The 21,390-nt window shown below is 49.1% G+C and overlaps 1 protein-coding gene across 1 annotated transcript in view; it reads right to left on the bottom strand.

Moving 5' to 3' along the window:
• The window catches only part of LOC142579513 (uncharacterized), a 33,052-nt gene extending 11,892 nt beyond the window's left edge, over window positions 1–21,160 (bottom strand). Inside the window, exons 1-4 of the mRNA XM_075689789.1 lie at window positions 20,842–21,160; window positions 18,320–18,352; window positions 16,563–16,613; window positions 4,188–4,320 (exon numbers count right to left, since the gene is read on the bottom strand). Coding sequence (XP_075545904.1) covers window positions 4,188–4,320; window positions 16,563–16,613; window positions 18,320–18,352; window positions 20,842–21,025 — 401 coding nt within the window. The 5' untranslated portion in view covers window positions 21,026–21,160. The remainder of the gene's footprint in view (window positions 1–4,187; window positions 4,321–16,562; window positions 16,614–18,319; window positions 18,353–20,841) is intronic.
• Window positions 21,161–21,390: the final 230 nt, after the last annotated feature.

The following is a 21,390-nucleotide window of genomic DNA, read 5'->3' as shown; positions in this document are numbered from 1 at the left end:
ATGCCGATAACTACCGCCACCCAAAAGGAGTGAAATAGGCAGGAAAATGCTGACTTCCGAATAGCTGTAAAGTCTCGAGATTGATTGGAATGTGTGTGAGGAGTAGTGGCGTGGGTGGGTGGGGGGGAGCCGCTTAAGTTCGCCCCTCCCCCCCCTGGGTGCGTGCCTGGTTTACGCAGATGGCGTTCAGTCTCTCTGCGAGACATTGCAATACTATGCTTGATCACCCTAGAACACTTGTTATAGGAGGTATTCACATTTTTCTAAGTGTTGACAAGATTGTCGTTATGGTCTTCCCGCTATAGAGTCCACTCTATATATCTCTCTCCTGTCAAACAATATCATAACCCAAGTTCAAAATACTAAGCATATTAGGTTGATCTATGGTAGCCAACTCGATTGGCTACCGCATGTTGAGCACGTTGCTGAGAAAGGAAGTCTTGTTTCGCAATGACGACCGAGTAATGACCGAGTATATCATGACGACCGAGTAATAATCGAGCAGGCATGAGAAGAGACGCACTGATAACGATATAATCCATGCATGCGAGACCAATAGTAGAATTTGGGTGTGTTTTCTCCGGAGCTGCCGCTTAATATTGTAAGATTCGTTCCCTCATTCTCCTAGAACGCGATACGCTCCAGCGCCTTCGCCTTCGACTCCCCAAGTTCGTAGCAAAAACTCTCTCCTCTACCTTGAACGCCTTCTAAACAGTGGCGAGAGTTCGATTGCTAGCAGTCCAAACCTTCTTGCGATTGTGTGAATTTTGTCTTAGTGTTCATTGGCTCCGCTCTCATACGCCACAGGTGGTCTTTGAAAAAAAAAAACTATGGGGGTTTTAAGTGGCAAAAACCACGATCTGATTATGAGGCACGCCGCAGTGGTGACTCCGGAAATTTGGACCACCTGGGGGTTCTCTAACGTGCACCTAAATCTTAAGTACACGGGTGTTCTCGCATTTCGGTCCCATCGAAATGCGGCCGCCGTGGCCGGGATTCGATCCCGCGACCTCGTGCTTAGCAGTCCAACGCTATAGCCTTTAAGCAACCACAGCGGGTTAATGGTTTTTGAGCAGGTGCTACTCGAGCCTTTGAATGCAAAAAAAAGTAAAAGAAAAGATCTAATACCAGACTTCAATGTGACCGACATCCATCGAAATTATTTTTGGTAATGTCTTACCAAACACTGCCAATTCCCTCATGAATTCTCTATGGCTTGTCGGGTTATCACTTCTTGAGACATCTTCAGACCAACGCTATAATAGTGACGGATCCGTGCCTCACAGAGTAATGAAAAAAAGCCGGTGTAATAGCTTCTTTCTCCTTATCTGGATTGGCCCTTTTAGATTAGACTTCCCAATTTTACTCCCTATCTAGCTAGCAGGATTCTCGGCGGTAGCTTTCATCAGTAGCTGCTACCACCGGCTCGCCCTCTCTCTGTTTATCTCTTACAACGCGCAAAACTCGAAGCGTTCGCAAGCATTATATCTATTGGCTCCTTCTCACTTGCACTTTCTTCGTTTTCATTTGTCCAGCAATAAATTTCTACTTGCACAGGTCTGGCTTGGCGGTATCTCCTTCGTGTATACATTGCAGTGAACCGAAAACACTTGACGACTTTCCGCTAGCTTGCCGGCAATTTTCCTCACGAATAAGATTTCTCGAGATCCTCATGAACAAGCTGGGCCTCGGCATGAATGTTCCCGTCATGCTTTCCTTTGGAGCTTCCGCATTGAGGTATACACCCACTGGAATGTTTGCAATAGAATGCAAGGCTTTATTCGTGACTCACATCGCCTGCTTCACCTCCGCCTCCCTCCCCCCTAATATAAGAGTAAATTTGTTGTTGTTATTATTTTTATTACATATACTGTTTTATTCAATACAATATGATGACCGTTTCGCTATGAGGACCGTGCAATAACACGTCTTTCCCCAGTACGACAGTTTTTATCTTCTAAAATTGCTTGATCACTTTGCGCAAACTGCCAAATTCTTGGCCGATCGGGACACGGTGGATATGTGCCACTTGTGCAGTGGAAACAACAAGTTGTTTAAATGGCATTGTTCTCGAAAAAAAAAAAACCCTTTTTATCTACAGTAATTCGCACCGCCGACAATGGACAGCCAGCAATATCCTTCATTTAGATGCGCAAAGCTGCTATCGCAAGTGCTTGCATGGTTCCTGAAGGGCACGCGAACAGTTACGCGAATGGTAAGCATGTTTCATGCTTCTTTTACAAAGAAAGCGATGCGTACGAAGCGTATACACTGTGCCTACCCAGGACAGATGAGCTTGATGTTCGTTCCAGGCCGCTCAACTCTTTTGAACTCGGCGACATCCAGTTCGACAGTCTCCTCGTCTTCCGCCTTCTCAATGCTCATCTGACCGAAGAAAGACTTGTTGGTCGGTGACATTGTGTGCTTCGCCTGGAATTCTTCGTCTGGAACCATTCAAAAACTAAATGCAGTCGACTCCTACTAACTTCAACCCGGTTAACTCGACTTTGCGCTTAATTCGAACGCAGTGGAAAGTTCCGACAAGAATCCATACATTGATATGGAAGAAAACTCGTTTAGTTCGAACACGACAACATTCGGCTTCGGTTGATTCCACCCCCACCATGGCATCCCCTCACGCTAGCAGGGATTCCTGAAAGCTTGAAAACACAATAAATTCAACAGACGGCACTGCTGTTTCTCTTGGCAAAGACAGTAACGGCCGAAACTTGTACCGCAGTGATGACGACAATTTTCTCTTTGCCTTGGGCGACGTCTTTCTTGAGAATTTTGTCACAGCCGACGACACTGTTGCGGTCTGTGGGACACTGGCTGACGACTTGTAGAGTTAATTATTGTAATGCTGTGTTGACGTAGCCTGTCAACAATGACAGATTACTTTAAGAAATTAAAAAAATGTTATTTCCTTCATTTCGCGGCTATTGGTTAATTCGACTTTCGGATAATTCGACCTAGTCTTGCGATCTCGCAAGGGTCGAAATAATCGACTGTACAGGTATGCAGTAACACACTTCTATGCCAAAAGGAAAATAAGACGGGGAAACATCAATACAACTACGGCTTCTGCGCAAATCTGCCTTTCCAGAAGCTCGAAACTCGAACGTTTGCCTAATTTATTGGCATATACAACTATAGTTTTCACGCATAGACCGATTTTTGCTCCATCGTTTTTCAGTGATTGAGCACTGGTTTGTGACAACGTTCTTGGTCGTCGAAGCATCCCCGCTATTCCGAAACGTTCGCCGTTGCAATGAGGGGATGCAACTAATTCGTTATTTCTCTCAGATTTTTAGGTAAAACTTCGCTGTACGACCCGTTGAGATATTTTCCCCCCTGCTCTGTTCGCACATAAACGTCGTGGTCACACTTAGAAGTATCGCTCCAAGCCCTTCTGAGACAAATGCACTGGCTGGGTTACAAGTCTGCCTGCTATAAAATGTTTTTCCTGTAAAAGTATTTGCGTACGCGATTTGATTATTTTTAATGGAGAAGTGTTCTGGCTTGCTTTGTTTTAAGGTTGTATCACTTTGTTTAAGGGGTATATCGTAACGGGCACGGAACGAAAGAAAGACAACATGACGGACAAAGCTTTGACTTGTGCAGTTAGCATGTGACATAGGTAAACGTATATCGAATAAAATACGTCAACTGAAAGTTAGTACTTTGTCCATCGTAATGTGTCTTTTTCTTTCGTCCCGTCAGTTATAGCGTTACCCTTGAAACAGAAACCAGTACCGACTCGTCCAGTTTACTATTCTTCGTAATGGCTCCCTGTGCTTTTTCTTTTCTTTCTTTCGCGTTTCTCCCCCCCCCCCCCAATTCTTTTTTAACTGTGGAGGAAGGGAGCTTTTTTGATCGTTTGACGCTTACGCTTTAAGCAGATTTTTTTCTGCAAGCCTTTTTAATAGCGGTAACCTATATATGCATGCTTCTCCATACACTTGCAACAAGAACACTTATTTTTCCTGAAGCCGTGTGCGCGGCTATATATCACTACTGTCATATAGCTAAACATAACAACCCCTGAAAAATGAATAAATGCTTTTGAATTACACAAGAACGTTTAGCTCTTGCAACGTTCACCATCTGTCGAGCTTCCTTTCAGGCTATCAGCTTCTTCGGCCACACGGCGAAAGGGCTGCATACACCGAATAAATTCGACCCACCGCATGGCTCCTGGCAGTATTCGGTTTGAACGAAGTCCGGAAACGCGAACAGCTGCCGCGAGATGGCGTATCGGCGAAGCAGCGCAGACCTGCAGCTTGGCCCCATCATCGGCACGGTGATGTTCAGCGGAACCTGCGAACATGAATCAAGCGCAATAACTTCGCTTCAGACTGAGTATGCAAATTACGTCACAACTCAACCTACTTGATGTATAAGACCTTTAAAGAGTTCATTTTATCGGAAAGATCGGACACTCCTATGCAATGATTGCCCTCACGCGAAAGAGTCTCGTTAGTGTGTGTAAATGGCGATGACACCTGTTCTCGAAAACTTGAATTTGTGCAACGCAAATAGCCTGGACACGAACGACTTAGACGGCCGCTGACTTCCTTCCACCTACTTTATCTTGGAATCGTCAAACTAACGTTTATACACACAGGTGTGTTATGAAAAGAAACAGCACAGCCGAACACTCAAAAACTATAGCTGCCTTTCTTTATCCCTAATATTTACGCTAGGGGCGCTGATGCAGCGATCACCAGCTTTCCTAATGTCGGTTGCTTCAGCAACGTCTCTTTCTGTTTTCGTTTTTTCATGTCTTAGAAAGGTTGTCTTATGCAAGTGCGGTGTGTATCCGTATGTGTTCCTTTATGTCCTGTTTGCTCTGCACAGACTCAGTTTTGAAGAACAATGTGCGCACTATGTAGCCCGTGAACAAATTCTTTTGATGATAACTGTTGGATTCTGGCACAAGACCCGCATGCGTAGCTGTTTCTGCGGACACCTCTGGAACGCTTTACTTTGATCTACTGGTCTCCGACATGATCGGCCTGCCGGCTTCAACGCATATGAATTCAAGCGGACTGTCATTGCTCAATCCATACGAAGTTTGTACGTGATATGGGGCAGGACCGATTTATATACAGCGCTCAGCAATTAAAGTCGTGACGTTAATTCACGAAGCGAGGAGCCAGCTTGTAATAAGCTTTATACAAGACGACAAAGCAGAATAATGCAGACGACATCGGCGGGTGTCGCTTTGTCGTGCAATTCAAGGACACGTTATCTTCAGCCAGTACATATTGTAGTGAATCAGATATCAAACATTACATGCCAAGGCTGCATTGCTGCTCAGCAAGATTAACCGTCTTCATAACATCTAAAACTAAACTATTAAAAGTACTTCTCGCGGTGTAACGTATAGTTATGACAGTGAATATTGTCACGTGGTCGTGACGTTGAAGAACACAGTAGCAATACTGTGAAAGACAAAACTAACTTTTATTGGGCGAACCTGTGCCTACAAAAACAGGCTACACTTATAGCACAACGATAGCGGCGAACACGGTCGCGATCGTCGAAAATCTGATCAGCGGGTCAAGCGCGTCCGCTTTTATACATCAGTCGTCGAATGTTCCAGAGTAATCGCTGGGACCCGCGTGCCTTCTACAAAGTTCTACATTATTCGCGTCGCGCACACATGCGATCAGATCACACAAGGCTCGGTCACAGACAGCGGATGGAAGCATCGATAACATTCCAGAAACTTCCGATACATGCCGGTGCGTCCTGCGCTGTACGATAACATTTGTTAGGCGGTGAAACGTGTCGCCCGATTAAGACAAACAAGTACACGTGTCAATATTTTCTTGCCGATACGCAAATGCGCATGTATGCACTACCTGCATTAAGAGCTTCTTGTACCGTGTGCCTTTTACTTTTGGACAACGCAAAAAGCTACGCCATCATTCAAGTTGCAGTCAGTTGTGTGGAGCACGACGACTGTGTTCTCACCGGGCACTATACGCCCGGTCAGCAGTCAGCTGCGCTCCTTTCGGAGCATTTGGACAGTTAACCTTTGTTCGAAACTGGGCAGGTACGTGACCTGAATCTCGACGCTCTCTCTCTCTCTTGCTGTGAATTGGTTAGAAGAATGTAAACTACATATTTTTTTAAGGAAAGGTTTCTTTCTTCGATTGCACAAGTTCCCCTCTCTTTTAATTCCTACATAAGCACCACTATCGTCGTCGTCACCGTCATTATATCCTTGCTTTCCTTCCCCTTGCGTCCCCCTTACCAACTCAATGAGATGATTCAAGCTCGTTCTCAAGATTTTGTTCATAGTAGACCTCTTTAAGAGAGATGTGACTGTACAAGTGCCGAGCGCGGTATATTTATCAATTCGTGCTAACCGTGTCCTCGCCCTCTTTCGCCAAGCACAAGCTAACTCACTGCTCATCTCCTGACGTATGCACCTCCATCGTATCTTTCTCAAAGAGGAACCCTTCGCCCTGCCGACATTGTTGAGATTTCCCAAACGACCCGCACGTTCTCTGGGTGTGCTATCTTACACCAACTATCTCATCGCCCACTGAACTCGCCCCCACCCCACCGCCGAGTAGATGACCCAGGCAGCCGGTAGTGCAACGGTGTCTGGAGGATGTTGTCAGCGCCGCGGTGGAGTGCGCCGTCAGCGAGACCCTGGACGCCGTGGACTGAGGGTTTCCACTGCGTTACCCCTCCTCCCCCCCTCTGAACTCGTGATTTGATCACAAACGCTTGGTGAAGACTTCGTTTCCCGATCAGTGCCACTTAACAAAGGGAGAACTAATAATAAAGCGCTCTCTCTCTCTCTTTTCAACTCGCCTGGGCGCCCGGAGGCACGTAGAGGGCGTTGATGCTGGTGCGCAGCTGACAACGTCCGTAGCGTTTGCGCAGTCCCACTTCGCCGCATCGGTCGCAAGGCTCCCAGTCATCCCAGCTTGTGACCACGCCGTACCGTTGCAAAGGGCCCTCGAGGTCGAGCTTCTCTGGCACACAAACAGCGACAGTGCCACGTTGCCGGTTAGCTTTCATGCAGCCACGCAGGCGTGAAAAAGGATATATATAACCATTCCAGATGGGAAACTTCCCACGGTTCCTCGTGTTGCTCGAAGTGGCACACGCTGAAAGCACTCATGAGATTTAGAATTATCACGCCATATGGGAAGAGGCAGATGAATTTGCTATATAGCATCGCTAGTTGTCAATGCCTAGGTTTCGGGTGCCTTACTTACTGTCGGTACTCTTTGGATCGGACTGCTGGTACGATCTGTTGGGAACTCGGCGCTGACGCCCGTGGTTGTACCTGGGTCGCAAGCCCCAAGGGTAGCGTTGGCCTGGCGGCCTGGGGTACAACTGGAAGCATTCGAAGGTCCCGGCAAAGCATGAGTCGACTGGTAACAACGAAACAACTTGTTTATTTTAACATCGCAAAGAGTTGGCGGTCAGGTTTGACCGAAGTAGAGAGACGGGAGAGCACTTCACTCAACAGAAGAAATCGGAGCCCTCCTTTTGGCGTCCGGGGGCAGCTGTTTTTATACTCTCGCAGTTGAGGGCAAGAAGGAACCCCTCAAAAGACGAGCACGTGAATGTACAATGGGCTAATGGTGACGCACACTGTCGTAGCGATGCCGTAGCACCATGTCGAGCACGATCTCGTAGCACCCTGTCGTGGCGCTGCCGGTCGGACACAATGACTGTAATGAGAAGATGGTCCCTGCTTTGGCATCGCCTGTTTCGGGCATAATGACTGGAACGAGATCCCTGCTTTGGCATCGCCTGTTTCGGGCCCAATAACTGGAATGAGATCCCTGCTTTGGCATCGCCTGTTTCGGGCACAGTGACTGGAACGAGATCCCTGCTTTGGCATCGCCTGTTTCGGGCACAATGACTGGAATGAGATCCCTGCTTTGGCATCGCCTGTTTCGGGCACAATGACTGGAATGCGAGGATGATCCCTAGGCGGTCGCATCGCCGCAGTCGCGCCTGGAAACACCTGGCGATGAGTGTTGCGGCGACGACGATCGGGCCAAAATGTCCGCCGCCCCGCCGCAGTCGCGCCGGCAAAACCACGTGTCGCAGGCGAAACGCAACAGACCGCCCCGCCGGGGGAAGGAGATCCCGATGGACAGGGGACTGCATCCGCTGTCCGGAGGGATGTCGCTCGATGATGCTCATAACCGAAGTCGGGCGTCCCTCGACGTTTCTTGAGCGCAGCGCACAGAGAAGGCCTCGTTCTCTTGTTCAGGTTCGCACGGGACACTGCAAAGTGACTTCGGGAGAGTTCACATTTTTGTTCTCGTTCCCGGCAAGCGTTAGAACTACGCTGAAACTCAACCGCTCAGTCAGCAAGCACGGCACAACCCTCACTAAGCCCTGCCAGGCTCTTTCCCCTTTTTATACCACTGCCTAGTTCCTTACAGTAGTCTAGCATCACTCAGAACGCGTCCACAAATTGAAAAATTGCACTAGAAAGCATATCATCACTTTGAAACACTAAACAAAAGCAATATGTTAAAAAAAATCCTGCCTCAGGAAGAAAAACATCAGTAACCAACAATTTTGAGGCTGATTCCTACGTTAGGGGCTTCGACTTAAGCCATCGGCGTTACCGTTGAGACTCCCCTTTTTGTAACGCACCTCAAAGGAATATTGTTGTAAAGCGAGGCTCCAGCGCAGGAGGCGGCCATTTTTGGGAGAGATGGTCTGCAGCCATTGGAGAGGGCAGTGTTGCGTTTCGCCTGCGACACGTGGTTTTGCCGGCGCGACGGCGGCGGGGAGGCGGACATTTTGGCCCGATCGTCGTCACCGCAACACTCATCGCCAGGTGTTTCCAGGCGCGTCTGCGGCGATGCGACCGCCTAGGGATTTCGTTCCAGTCATTGTGCCCGAAACAGGCGAGGCCAAAGCAGGGATCTCCTTCCAGTTATTGGGCCCGAAACAGGCGATGCCAAAGCAGGGATCTCGTTCCAGTCATTGTGCCCGAAACAGGCGATGCCAAAGCAGGGACCATCTTCTCGTTACAGTCATTGTGTCCGACCGGCAGCGCCACGACAGTGTGCTGCGCAGCGCCACGACAGTATGCTGCGCAGCGCCACGACAGTGTGCTGCGCAGCGCCACGACCAGGTGCTACGAGATCGTGCGCAGCGCCACGACATGGTGCTACGGCATCGCTACGACAGTGTGCGTCACCATTAGCCCATTGTACATTCACGTGCTCGTCTTTTGAGGGGTTCCTTCTTGGCCTCAACTGCGAGAGTATAAAAACAGCTGCCCCCGGACGCCAGAGAAGGGCTCCGATTTCTTCCGTTGAGTGAAGTGCTCTCCCGTCTCTCTACTTCGGTCAAACCTGACCGCCAACTCTTTGCGATGTTAAAATAAACAAGTTGTTTCGTTGTTACCTGTCGACTCATGCTTTGCCGGGACCTTCGGATGCTTGCAGTTGTACCCCAGGCCGCCAGGCCAACGCTACCCTTGGGGCTTGCGACCCAGGTACAACCACGGGCGTCAGCGCCGAGTTCCCAACAGATCGTACCAGCAGTCCGATCCAAACAGCAGTGATCCGTCTCAATGATAAACCTCGAGCCGGCTAGATAGCATGACAATTTCTGAACGGCCCACACGAGACATGCACACTCTTTCTCGGTGGCGCTATACGCCTGCTCACGACTGGTCAGCTTACGACTAGCATACAGGACGGGGTGTTCTACTTCTCCCTTTTCCCGTTGGCACAGTACAACGCCCATGCCTCGCTCACTAGCATCGCACTGAACAATGAACCCTTTTGTATAGTCTGGCGATCGTAGCACAGGCTGGTTTGTTAGGGCACTCTTTAGGGCGCTAAAAGCTCTTTCCTTTGTCTCGTCCCAGACGACTCTTTGAGGCTCTGTCTTTCTTAGAGCATCCGTCAGGGGAGCCGCGATATCAGAGTACCTAGGGATGTACCTCTGATAGTAGCCGGCGACACCTAAGAACGACCGAATATCGGTCTTTGTGCGCGGTTGCGGAAAGTCTCGCACAGCGGCCACTTTTATTTCAGAGGGGCGGCGACGACCCTGACCAATCACGTGACCGAGGTAGACAACCTCGGCCTGTGCTAACTGGCACTTAGGAGCCTTGACTGTCAAGCCTGCTTCGCGCAGGCGGGTTAGCACTGCCCGCAAGTGTGTCATATGCTCAGACCAGGATGCGGAGAATATCGCTACGTCGTCTAGATACGGTAAAGCGAATTCTTGCTGTCCCCGCAACACTTTATCCATGAGACTTGAAAAACAGTATGGCGCGTTCTTCAAACCAAAACTCAACACTTTAGGACGGAATGTTCCCATTGGTGAAATGAACGCCGCATACCTACTAGCCTCTTCTGTAAGTGGAACCTGCCAATAACCCCTGACAAGATCTAGGGTGGAAATAAACTGAGCGCTACTAACTTTCTCAAGGCGCTCCTCGATGTTAGGGATCGGATAAATTTGATCCTTAGTGATGGAATTAAGCCTGCGGTAGTCGACGCAAGGACGAGGTTCCTTGCCCGGTACCTCAACTAAAATCAAAGGGGAGGTATAATCACTCTCACCTGCCTTAATAACACCGAGCTGTAGCATTTTCTTTACCTCAGCCTCCATAATATCGCTCTGGCGGGGTGACACCCGATACGCCTTGGATCGTACTGGCTCTGGGGAGGTAAGTTCTATATCATGAGTAAGTACAGAAGTCCTACCAGGCCTCTCAGAGAACAGACCTTGAAACTCTTGTAATAGCTGGTGTAGTTCGGTTTTCTGCTCAGGCGACAGCGGCGCTTTACTGATAAGGTCACTAATGACTTGACCGGTGTCTTCCCTGTTCGTCACTGAGCCTAGTCCCGGAAGCTCGACTGGAAGCTCTTCAGGAACGTTTATCATCATGCACACCACTGCTTCCCTTTGTCTATAAGGTTTGAGCAGATTACAGTGGTAAACTTGCTGTGCTTTCCGCTTTCCTGGCAGACTTACCACGTAGTTAACGTCCGACAGTTTCTGAACAATTCGTGCTGGGCCCTCCCACTGCACGTCTAGTTTGTTGTTTAGCGATGTGCGCAATATCATGACCTCATCGCCCACCTCAAAACGACGGGCCCTGGCTGTCCGATCATAATAAACCTTGGCCCTCTGCTGGGCCTTTGTCATTGCTTCACCTGACAACTCCTGTGCCCTTCTTAAGCGTTCGAGGAGCTTAAGTACGTACTCCACCACGACTGGGTCGTCGCCCCTACCTTCCCATGATTCTCGAAGCATGCGAAGCGGAGATCGAAGCGAGCGACCGTACACCAGTTCAGCTGGCGAAAACCCCGTAGCCGCATGCGGCGCGGTCCTTAAAGCAAACATCACCCCAGGCAGACACAGCTCCCAGTCAGTTTGATGTTCAAAACACAAGGCTCTCAACACGCGCTTCATGACGGAGTGGAGCTTCTCAACGGAATTCGACTGTGGGTGGTACACTGAGCTGTGTAACAGCTTTACCCCACACCTTTCGAGAAAAGTTGTCGTCAAAGCGCTAGTAAACACTGTGCCCTGATCTGATTGGATTTCCGCAGGGAAACCAACTAGCGCAAATATGGACAGTAGTGCATTAACTATCTCAACTGAGCTGAGTTCTTTAAGCGGCACTGCTTCAGGGAACTTTGTCGCTGGGCAGATCACAGTCAAAATGTGTCTGTACCCCGTGGCTGTTACCGGCAGAGGTCCCACAGTATCAATAACGAGCCGTCTAAAAGGCTCCGTAATGATAGGTACCAATTTCAACGGCGCCCTCGATTTGTCCCCTGGTTTGCCCACCCGCTGACAAGTGTCACATGTCCTCACGAAATGGTCTGCGTCCCGAAAACACCCTGGCCAATAGTACTCTTGCAAGAGACGGTCCTTAGTTTTCTTAACTCCTAGGTGTCCGGACCACGAACCCCCGTGTGACAAGCGCAACAGATCCTGACGATAGCATTGAGGCACGACCAGCTGATCGAACTCCACTCCTCTGCGGTCTAGATACTTCCGGTACAGGACTCCACCTCTTTCCACCAAACGCGCAGTTTTCCTGGCGATACCTTCTTTGACATTGCAGCGCACGTTTTCCAGGCTGCCATCCTTTTTTTGCTCGGCTATCGAAGCCGTCCGGCTGACTTTTAGCAACCTATCAAGTCCGTCTGACGTAGGCGCGATGAGCAAATCAGTAGATAGCTCTTCTAACTTTCCCGCGTCGGGCGTTTCCTCTCCAGTATCTGGCGCCTTTAACGTTACAGACTCAAGTTTATTCAGTTCGGGCGTGCTCTGAATATCAGCTTGCTGCGCCTCTGACCCTTTTTCGTTGTTTGATAACGTCGGCCCCGCAACTACCGCCTTTGCAGCGAGCTCCCGAACCTTCGATCTGGTTAAGGCCTGAACACTAGCTTCACCAAACAAAAGCCCCTTCTCGCGCAGGAGGTGATCGGACCTGTTTGAAAATAGGTACGGGTACTGGGGTGGCAGCATAGATGACACTGCCGCCTCCGTCTCAAGCGCTCCGAAAGGTCCTTCAATAAGCACCTTTGCTACTGGCAGACACACGCTATGAGCTTCCACGGCTTGCTTGATCCACGCGCACTCGCCCGTGAACATATGGGGTTCTACATAAGACGGGTGAACTACATCCATCGTAGCTGCGGAATCGCGAAGCACTCGGCACTCTTTCCCGTTCACGAGGAGGTCTCGCATGTAAGGCTCGAGAAGCTTCATGTTCTCGTCAGTGCTGCCTATTGAAAAAAACACAACTTTTGGTGTTGTTTCCGGACACTGCGCCGAAAAGTGACCCGGCTTCTGGCACGTATAACACAAGCGCGCTCGCCTCATCTCGAACCGCTTTCTGCGTTTGGCTGCCGCCGTCTCTTTACGTTTGGTCGGACTGCTTTCGCTCGCATCCGCACTACGCGTGTCCCCCTTTAATCTCATGGGCGTGAACTTCGGCCTCTCAAACTTCGAGCCAAATTCACCCTTTTGACCGTCCTTAGCTCCGCGAGCTCGACGCGTCACAAACTCCTCGGCTAGCTCAGCGGCTCTAGCCACCGTACTCACGTCTGGCCTATCCAAGACCCAGTATCGCACGTTCTCCGGTAACCGACTATAAAACTGTTCTAGCCCGAAACACTGCAGAACTTTATCGTGGTCACCAAACGCTTTCTCTTCTTTGAGCCACTCCTGCATGTTCGACATAAGCCTATACGCAAACTCTGTATATGACTCACTTCTGCCTTTCTCATTTTCCCGAAACTTCCGACGGAACGCCTCCGCAGACAGCCGGTACTTTTTTAGCAGACTCGATTTTACTTTGTCGAAATCCTCTGCTTCCTCTCTATCCAAGCGAGCGACTACGTCGGCCGCCTCGCCGGGTAACAAAGTGAGCAAGCGCTGTGGCCACGTTTCCCGAGAGAACCCCTGCTTCTCGCACGTTCGCTCAAAGTTAACCAGGAACAAACCAATGTCTTCTCCAAGCTTAAACGGCCGCATTAGGTCAGTCATTTTGAACAATACGCGTTCTCCTGCACCGTGTGCCTGACTTCCATTACGAGCGCGTTCCATCTCTATCTCGAGACGCTTCATTTCCAAAGCGTGTTGACGGTCACGCTCTTGTTGCTCTCGCTCTTTCTGTTCTTTACGTTCACGCTCTTCTTTTTTTGCAATCTCCCTCTCTTCAATGGTCTCAAGGCATTCCGACAGCTCGTCATCCTCAGCCTCTAACTCAAGAATAGCCTTTAGCAGTTCAGGTTTTCTTAGTTTGTCTGAGACATCCAGACCCAACTCTCTTGCAAGCTCCAACAATTTCGGTTTGCGCAACGACTTCAAATCCATGGCTGCTCTGAATGCTGCTTTCTCTACTGCCTATTATTGTCTTGCCGCAAACTAACCCGGCAGCAACGACAACCACAATTACCAGCTCTGTTTCTGACACTAACAAAAGCCTGGCAAAGCTCAGAAGAAGAAAGTCCCGCACTCACCAAACCTCGCAGTCAAGAGTTCAGCGCAGTCGTTCCGCTGCAGGCAACCAGTCATCACACAGGGCTCGTTGCACTGCTCCCGGATCGTCGTTGAGCTGCTCAGCATACAGTCAACTGCATCTCTTCGCTGCTGGCCTCCGTTGTGGCGATCTCACCGCAGGCAGACAGTTGTTTGAAGTCGGAGGCGATCTCACCGCTGCCAACCAGATGTTTGAAGTCGGAGGCGATCTCACCGCTGCCAACCAGATGTTTGGGATCCGACCGCTGCCACCAGATGTTTGGGATCGCACCGCTGGTACGATCTGTTGGGAACTCGGCGCTGACGCCCGTGGTTGTACCTGGGTCGCAAGCCCCAAGGGGTAGCGTTGGCCTGGCGGCCTGGGGTACAACTGGAAGCATTCGAAGGTCCCGGCAAAGCATGAGTCGACTGGTAACAACGAAACAACTTGTTTATTTTAACATCGCAAAGAGTTGGCGGTCAGGTTTGACCGAAGTAGAGAGACGGGAGAGCACTTCACTCAACAGAAGAAATCGGAGCCCTCCTTTTGGCGTCCGGGGGCAGCTGTTTTTATACTCTCGCAGTTGAGGGCAAGAAGGAACCCCTCAAAAGACGAGCACGTGAATGTACAATGGGCTAATGGTGACGCACACTGTCGTAGCGATGCCGTAGCACCATGTCGAGCACGATCTCGTAGCACCCTGTCGTGGCGCTGCCGGTCGGACACAATGACTGTAATGAGAAGATGGTCCCTGCTTTGGCATCGCCTGTTTCGGGCATAATGACTGGAACGAGATCCCTGCTTTGGCATCGCCTGTTTCGGGCCCAATAACTGGAATGAGATCCCTGCTTTGGCATCGCCTGTTTCGGGCACAATGACTGGAACGAGATCCCTGCTTTGGCATCGCCTGTTTCGGGCACAATGACTGGAATGAGATCCCTGCTTTGGCATCGCCTGTTTCGGGCACAATGACTGGAATGCGAGGATGATCCCTAGGCGGTCGCATCGCCGCAGTCGCGCCTGGAAACACCTGGCGATGAGTGTTGCGGCGACGACGATCGGGCCAAAATGTCCGCCGCCCCGCCGCAGTCGCGCCGGCAAAACCACGTGTCGCAGGCGAAACGCAACAGTACGATCAATAAACCAGCTAAATTTCTTCTCAGCACAATGGACCACCTAGCTTGAGAGTTAGTCATACATATACTGCTTATGCGTGTATTTTACTGTTAGTTACTTATATTATATGCAGATATTTGTAACCTGCCGAAAATCAGAACATGCATTGCGATTGCCAGTTTCTTAAGAGGAAGCTTTTAGCTCGGGCCCCACTCCGATGCCGCCAATTCAAATACAAGTAAAGCGCAGAAACGCTTTTATGAGATAACCACTGGGCAGATTTTAATTAACTTTGTTGCATCTCAGATAGAAAGCTAAATTCTAGTGACTGTTGGAAGCGGAATTTCGATTTAGGGCCTGAGTTTTGAAGAATAATTTTCAAAAACTGGTGAGAGGATAGAAGCATGAAATTTACGAATAGCTCTGCACCAAGAACAGATATCGCAGTCCTGTGAACTGCATTCGTTATAGCATTCAAAGCGGACAGATGCTAGATGTCAATTAATATCTTGCATGGATTTGTTACATTGTTTACAACGGTTTTGCAAAAGTCCTTCTCACATATTTGTTCACCATTTGAAACCTATGTATAATGCATCAATTTTGTCCGCTTTTGATGTACTATAAGATGCAATTTACAGAATTGTGATATCGTTTTTTTTTTATTTCGAAGTTATAGAGTCGTAAACTTGATTAGCTCGTTTTCTGAAATTTTGCGATTTTCAACAATCGTTATTAAAGTTGACGAACTAAATAATTCGCTACCAACAGTCACTAAATTCTTTTTCTTTTGAATGCAAGAAACCTCATCAAATTCGGTGCAGTGGCTGCCGAGAGAAATATTTCTTCTTTCCCATATATTTAGACAGGAAACCCCGACCTCTCAAACCTGCGTTAGTATTGGACTTTGTCTTCACTTATCCGGTTCAATTCAGTTTTTTTTTCTGCCAGAAACATTCTAGAAGGGGTCCCAGACTAAAAATCTACCACAAGCGGCGAGACAGTGCTAAGAAACCACTATGTGGCACTGTGAAAGACATCCAAGCAACAACTAAAATTCATCACCATGGATGAACCGCATAACACATGTATTCGTGTCTTACCAAATCACAAAAGGGAATAACGGGTGCCCACCCAATCGTTTACGATCAACAGGGAGCAAGAAAATATGTGATAAAGAAAACAGGCGTACATAGCTTTACAGAATATCAAACGTGAAAAATAAAAATCAGTGGCATTTATAACCAGTTGTAGTTTTTGTAAGAGGACGTCGGTAGGAGCGCGCAGAGTAGTCAAGTAGCCGTATAGGCGTATATCAAACTTTGTGTGTATGTGTGCGTGTGCATTCTAGAAAGATGTTCACTGCGTCTCTCCTTCAAACTGCGCAATTTCCCGTGAGCTACGCAGTGATAAGCGGCAGGATAAACTTTAATCATGATACCGTAGCCTTCTTGCAACTCTTCCAGGTACTTGTTGTATTGCTGCTCGTCACCTGGAAACGGAGAAGTGAGAAATTTTGTCACTCTGCTCACGACCATGTCAACTAAACTGTCTCGCCCGATTATTGACAAGTGTAGTGAGCGTAATTTGGCATTCACCGCCTGCCTTCACCACCACAGAAGCGAGATGAGCGCCATAAGCAGCAAGGAGCAGAACATCGTTCATTGTTATTCGTTATCATTCATTTGACCTAGGGCTTTGTATATCGCAAACATGCGGTACTTTACTTCCCGATTAGTTTTCTTTGAGAGGAGTATCCAAAAGGGCGCACGTAAGCTTTCAAGGAGTTACCGAAAGCTGACTTCCTTGCATAAAAACTGGGTAGTGCAGTGAAGCAAGAAACACGCGGAAAGGCGACTGAAAGCGCAAGGCTGATCAGAAAGGCGAGTCACTTGACAATGGCGTCCCGTACCGACAACTTGCCCGCCTGAGGCCTGGATTGTGTTTTGCTGCTATCACACGTGACACTAACGTGAAGCCTTGCACTGACGCAACCTGGAGACGTCAGCATAACCACTACGTTCCCCATGCGCTGCATACGACTCGCTCTCGGAATGCGCACGCGCCGAAGGGTTCGCGGAGGCCGCTCCAGCTCGAGTTGGCGCCCAGAAATGTGCACCTCACGACCCGAACCAACAAGAGAAGATGGTGTCATCTCGCTTGCGCTCCTGCCCATGCCCATGACATCCATGCGCTCCTGCCGATGGATGTCCTTTCAGCTACTCACATTGTGCAATAAAGCGTTATATTTTCTGACTCCTCGCCTCGTCCTTGCTCGCGCATCCACCGTTACTCGCTGGGCTAGGCAAATTGTTCGCACGTCAGCCTTGGTATGAAGCAACCTTCAGAGCTCCTAAGTCACGCATACCATGGCATGCTAACGCATGTTGTAATGACGTTTAGAATGGTAACCTTTATAGGACGCTATGGTTGTAACAGCGAACTTTGATGAACACGGTTCCGAATAAATTGTTTGTCAGAGATTCGGCTTACGTGTATAGTTACTTCTTATTTTTTCATCACAATGATTAGTTCATTGCTATCTGATGATATTTCGCAGGTTTCGCTGAAACCGGCGCTACTTTTGGCTCTGTGCTTTCTGTATTTGCCGCTGGCCTCCGAAAATCGCCTTGCAGTTTCGGGACCGAAATGTCTTTTTAATACTAAGAACGTTATATACTGCTGCTGAAGCTGACAATTATAATTGTCATCACAGTGCTCCCCGGTTTACTATCTACAGCGTAAGCAACCGGTGTGAGTGCTGGATGATTATCGCTGCACTGCTCCCCGACGTACCAGCTTCAGCGTATGTGCAAGTGCGGGATGTTTTCAGTGTTTACTTCAAACGGATTGTGGCACTCTTTGGCCGTACCTGGCCCTTGCGCCGTAACACACCACACATAATCATCATCATCACCACACACCACCATCATCATCATCATCATCATCAAACGGATGAGCGAAGAAAGCCTCCCGACCTTATTGCGCCCTTAGCTACTATACAATCGTATCTCCCCCGAACGTCGCATTGTATTTAGCTTTGTAGCAAAGGCTATTGGCACGGCTCAGTATAGGGCGCTTTATATTACGCGCTCTGCAAACCCAGACATAAACATATAGTATTAGCACCCAAGAAAGGGGCACGTACACGCGTTGTCGTGTGCGAATATGAAAGTGATTACCCTGGATGCTGCTTACCAGTGTGCGGTTCAGTCTGTCTTGGCACGGCCACTGCGGCGAGAAGGCGACATTTTGGAAACATGGAGACAGGACAGACGCCGACCATGCAGAGGTGAGAAAAAAAATGAATTAAGAACTTCACGTTTGGACTCCCAAAGGGGAGCTTTGTTCACACCGAATGATCTATGCGCTCATACGACACAGCATAGCGACCTCGCAGGTTGGTAGAAATAAACACTTCTTCATTCTGCCTTTAAACTTTTTTTTTCTCTCTCTTTCTCAGATACTCTATTTTTCTAATATGCGAACTCGGTGCACTGCGCGAAGCAGATCGGTGCAGAAAGTGGTCCGCAGGAAGAAAAGAAAAATTCACAGGCGTTGGACTTTGATCCGCGATTTCATCCATATTCCTCGTACGGGGGACGCTGCTGCAGCACTCGGTGAAAGAGTTCCCACTGTACGACCGTGTGCCCGAGCACTGGCGTTCACCACGAATGTAGACATTGATGAAGGCATGAAATTCTCGTTTCTTGTGTCGCCGCCCTAGTTCCCATCCACGTCTTATCTACGTACGCATGTCAGCAATATCTTCATCTCGGTTACCCCGAGATGCGGTCATCATTGGTTGCTCGTCTGGCACCTTTTCAACGTTTCTTTTTGAGCTGCCAAACACCCTTGTGGACGCGTCACTCATAACGCATCTACAATACGTTACACACAAAAAGCAATGGACAGCGCCATATGCGGCTAACGTAGATATAGACGCCGTGAAGAACAATCACGGAGGCTGACTATCAATTGAAAGCTCTGCGTTAGAGGCACACGCTTGCTCGTTGGGACTGCGCCCTGCACAGAGTAAATATCGGAAGAGTTTCGACCTTGGAATCGGTCACATGGCGTCATTGTTAAGGACGATTATTTTTTCCTAACTGGAACAAGCGACGCATGTAGCTATGTCGAGCCTTTTAGTATAATTACGCCTCAGAGCTGGTTCTAGCCAACGATGCCGGCGTATAGTTCAGTAATTTCACTGCCTTAAAAGCTCGTCTCAGCACTTTGCATGCACGCTGACTGTGACCTGGCGTTAAACCTCGTGGCCGTAAACGCATATGCAAATTCTCGCGAATAACAAATAGGTCGCCTTTTCATTTTTGTTTCATTGTGCACAATGGTGGATACACACTAGCGGAATTAGCCAAGAAAGAGGTTAACAAACAACTTACTTAGCGCGCCAATAAAGGCTGCGTTAGAAAAACAACCACACACACGACAGCGGAATTTCATGAAGGGTGCCTGTGGCGCATTGTTTGATGTATTCGTGGGGTTTATAACACTCCAAAGCAACACTGAGGTTATGAGGAATGCCGCAGGGTGTTAAATTTGACACACTGAGGTTCAATTTAACGTGCACCCAACGCACGGTATACAAGAGCGTTTTCTGCATATTGCCCCCATTGCATGGAAGGCCACGGGTGCGGCCGGATATCGAACCTGCCACTTCATGCTCAGCAGCATAACGTCGTAGCCACCGCTTTACCGCGGCATGTCTTGTGCGATTTCACATGTAGCTTGTATCCATAGGGCAGAAAGAACCTATAGGGTTGTGTACCTGTTCGCTATCGTCTAAGTGACATTGTGGGAAATCGGACGCATCTGAGGCAACACTTTGTGCCTGACCTCCCTTTGGAGTGGCTCAGGCTGCTGCTTACTTTTTTTGTCCTGCAGCAGCGCTTCAACAATCGCCGCCATGGACCGTGCAAGGGAAACCACGCGGTTTGCACCAATCTTACCCTTGGTGAGTAAAGCTAATCTGCGTTGCTCGTGGGCGCGACATCTCCTATCGGCGAATATTTGCGGTCCCTATCTCGACTCCCTTAGACTATATGCACACGCAGAGTCATAAGAGCCAACATGAACGTCCGGTGTCTAAAACCAGGCGTAAATACGAAAACTGGAGCGAGTCATGCGAAGAAAGTTCCTGTGTTTAGAACGTGCCCTACCCTCGTTGCAGCAAAGTGGCTCAAATAAAGTCAGCTTCATGGTTCGCCAGGGTTTATAAAACAGGCGTGCTTTAAAGAATTAGCACATCGTCGACATACAATAGAAACCCTCGCAACAATATTGCCATTCCGAATACCCTTGCCCTAGTCCGAGCTAAATCCCCTTGTTCGACGCGCGTCCGGCAACCGTTTGCTGCCGAAAAGGTCACAGAGGGGCTTTAGCCCGAGCCTGGTCTCTCTATGTGCTGAAGTGACTAGCGCAAGAGTAGACACGGGGCGATAAAGGGCGACAAGGCCCCGTGTGTACTCTTGCTCTAGTCACTCCAGCATGGAATACCAACTAGCCCGGTCTCACACCCTGCTCCCCCTGTGCTCGTTCTGTGGTTTCTTCCCAGTAGCCGTAACCTACCACTTTTTTCCGAACTAAACACATATAGTAGTGCTAACAGAATATATCCTATCAGTCCAAACAGATGGCGCGCTTCTATACTGTTTCTCCCTCTAAATCCGGCCGCGAATCACGACGAGAAAGAGCCGCACCGTCGAGTAGGTACTCCATCCTGTAACGCGTGGGCGGTTCCTCGTTGTCGTGGCACACGTAGAACCCGACGTCCGCCTCGCTCACGTTGGCCAACGTGAGCGCGTGGTCGGCGGCCACCGCCACTCGGTCCAGCGCGGGGTCGTCGTGCGCGTCGGGCTGGAGGCGCTCGAAGTCGCCCTCCATCGGGCGCCGGAACCACTGGAGACCCGTGGGCGAGGCACCTTCGTCGCTGCTCGCCGCGGTGAAAATAAATCACTCGATCGCAACGCTGTCATTACGTCGGGACGACAGTTCGCGCATCGCGCGGTTCGAGAATTATATGTATAAAAGAACTAATCGTGCGGAAGCCGTCGACGCGATGATCGTCAATGTAAGCGAATAAGCAAACCCTTCTTTCTAGAAGGGTTTGCAATAAAGTGAGCGGCTTTCTAGCCGCTCACTTTATTAAAGGGATGATGCCCTCGGAAGCGTGTGTATTTGTTGCAGTGCGGATATTTATCCTTTCTCGTTTCATTTGCATAATTACGTAGAGAGCAGAGTCGTTAACC

Source organism: Dermacentor variabilis, chromosome 4, assembly GCF_050947875.1.
Source record: "Dermacentor variabilis isolate Ectoservices chromosome 4, ASM5094787v1, whole genome shotgun sequence".
In the NCBI taxonomy this organism is placed as follows: domain Eukaryota; kingdom Metazoa; phylum Arthropoda; class Arachnida; order Ixodida; family Ixodidae; genus Dermacentor; species Dermacentor variabilis.
Note: the sequence above shows the minus strand (reverse complement) of the source record. Positions and strands in the feature narration are given on the sequence as shown.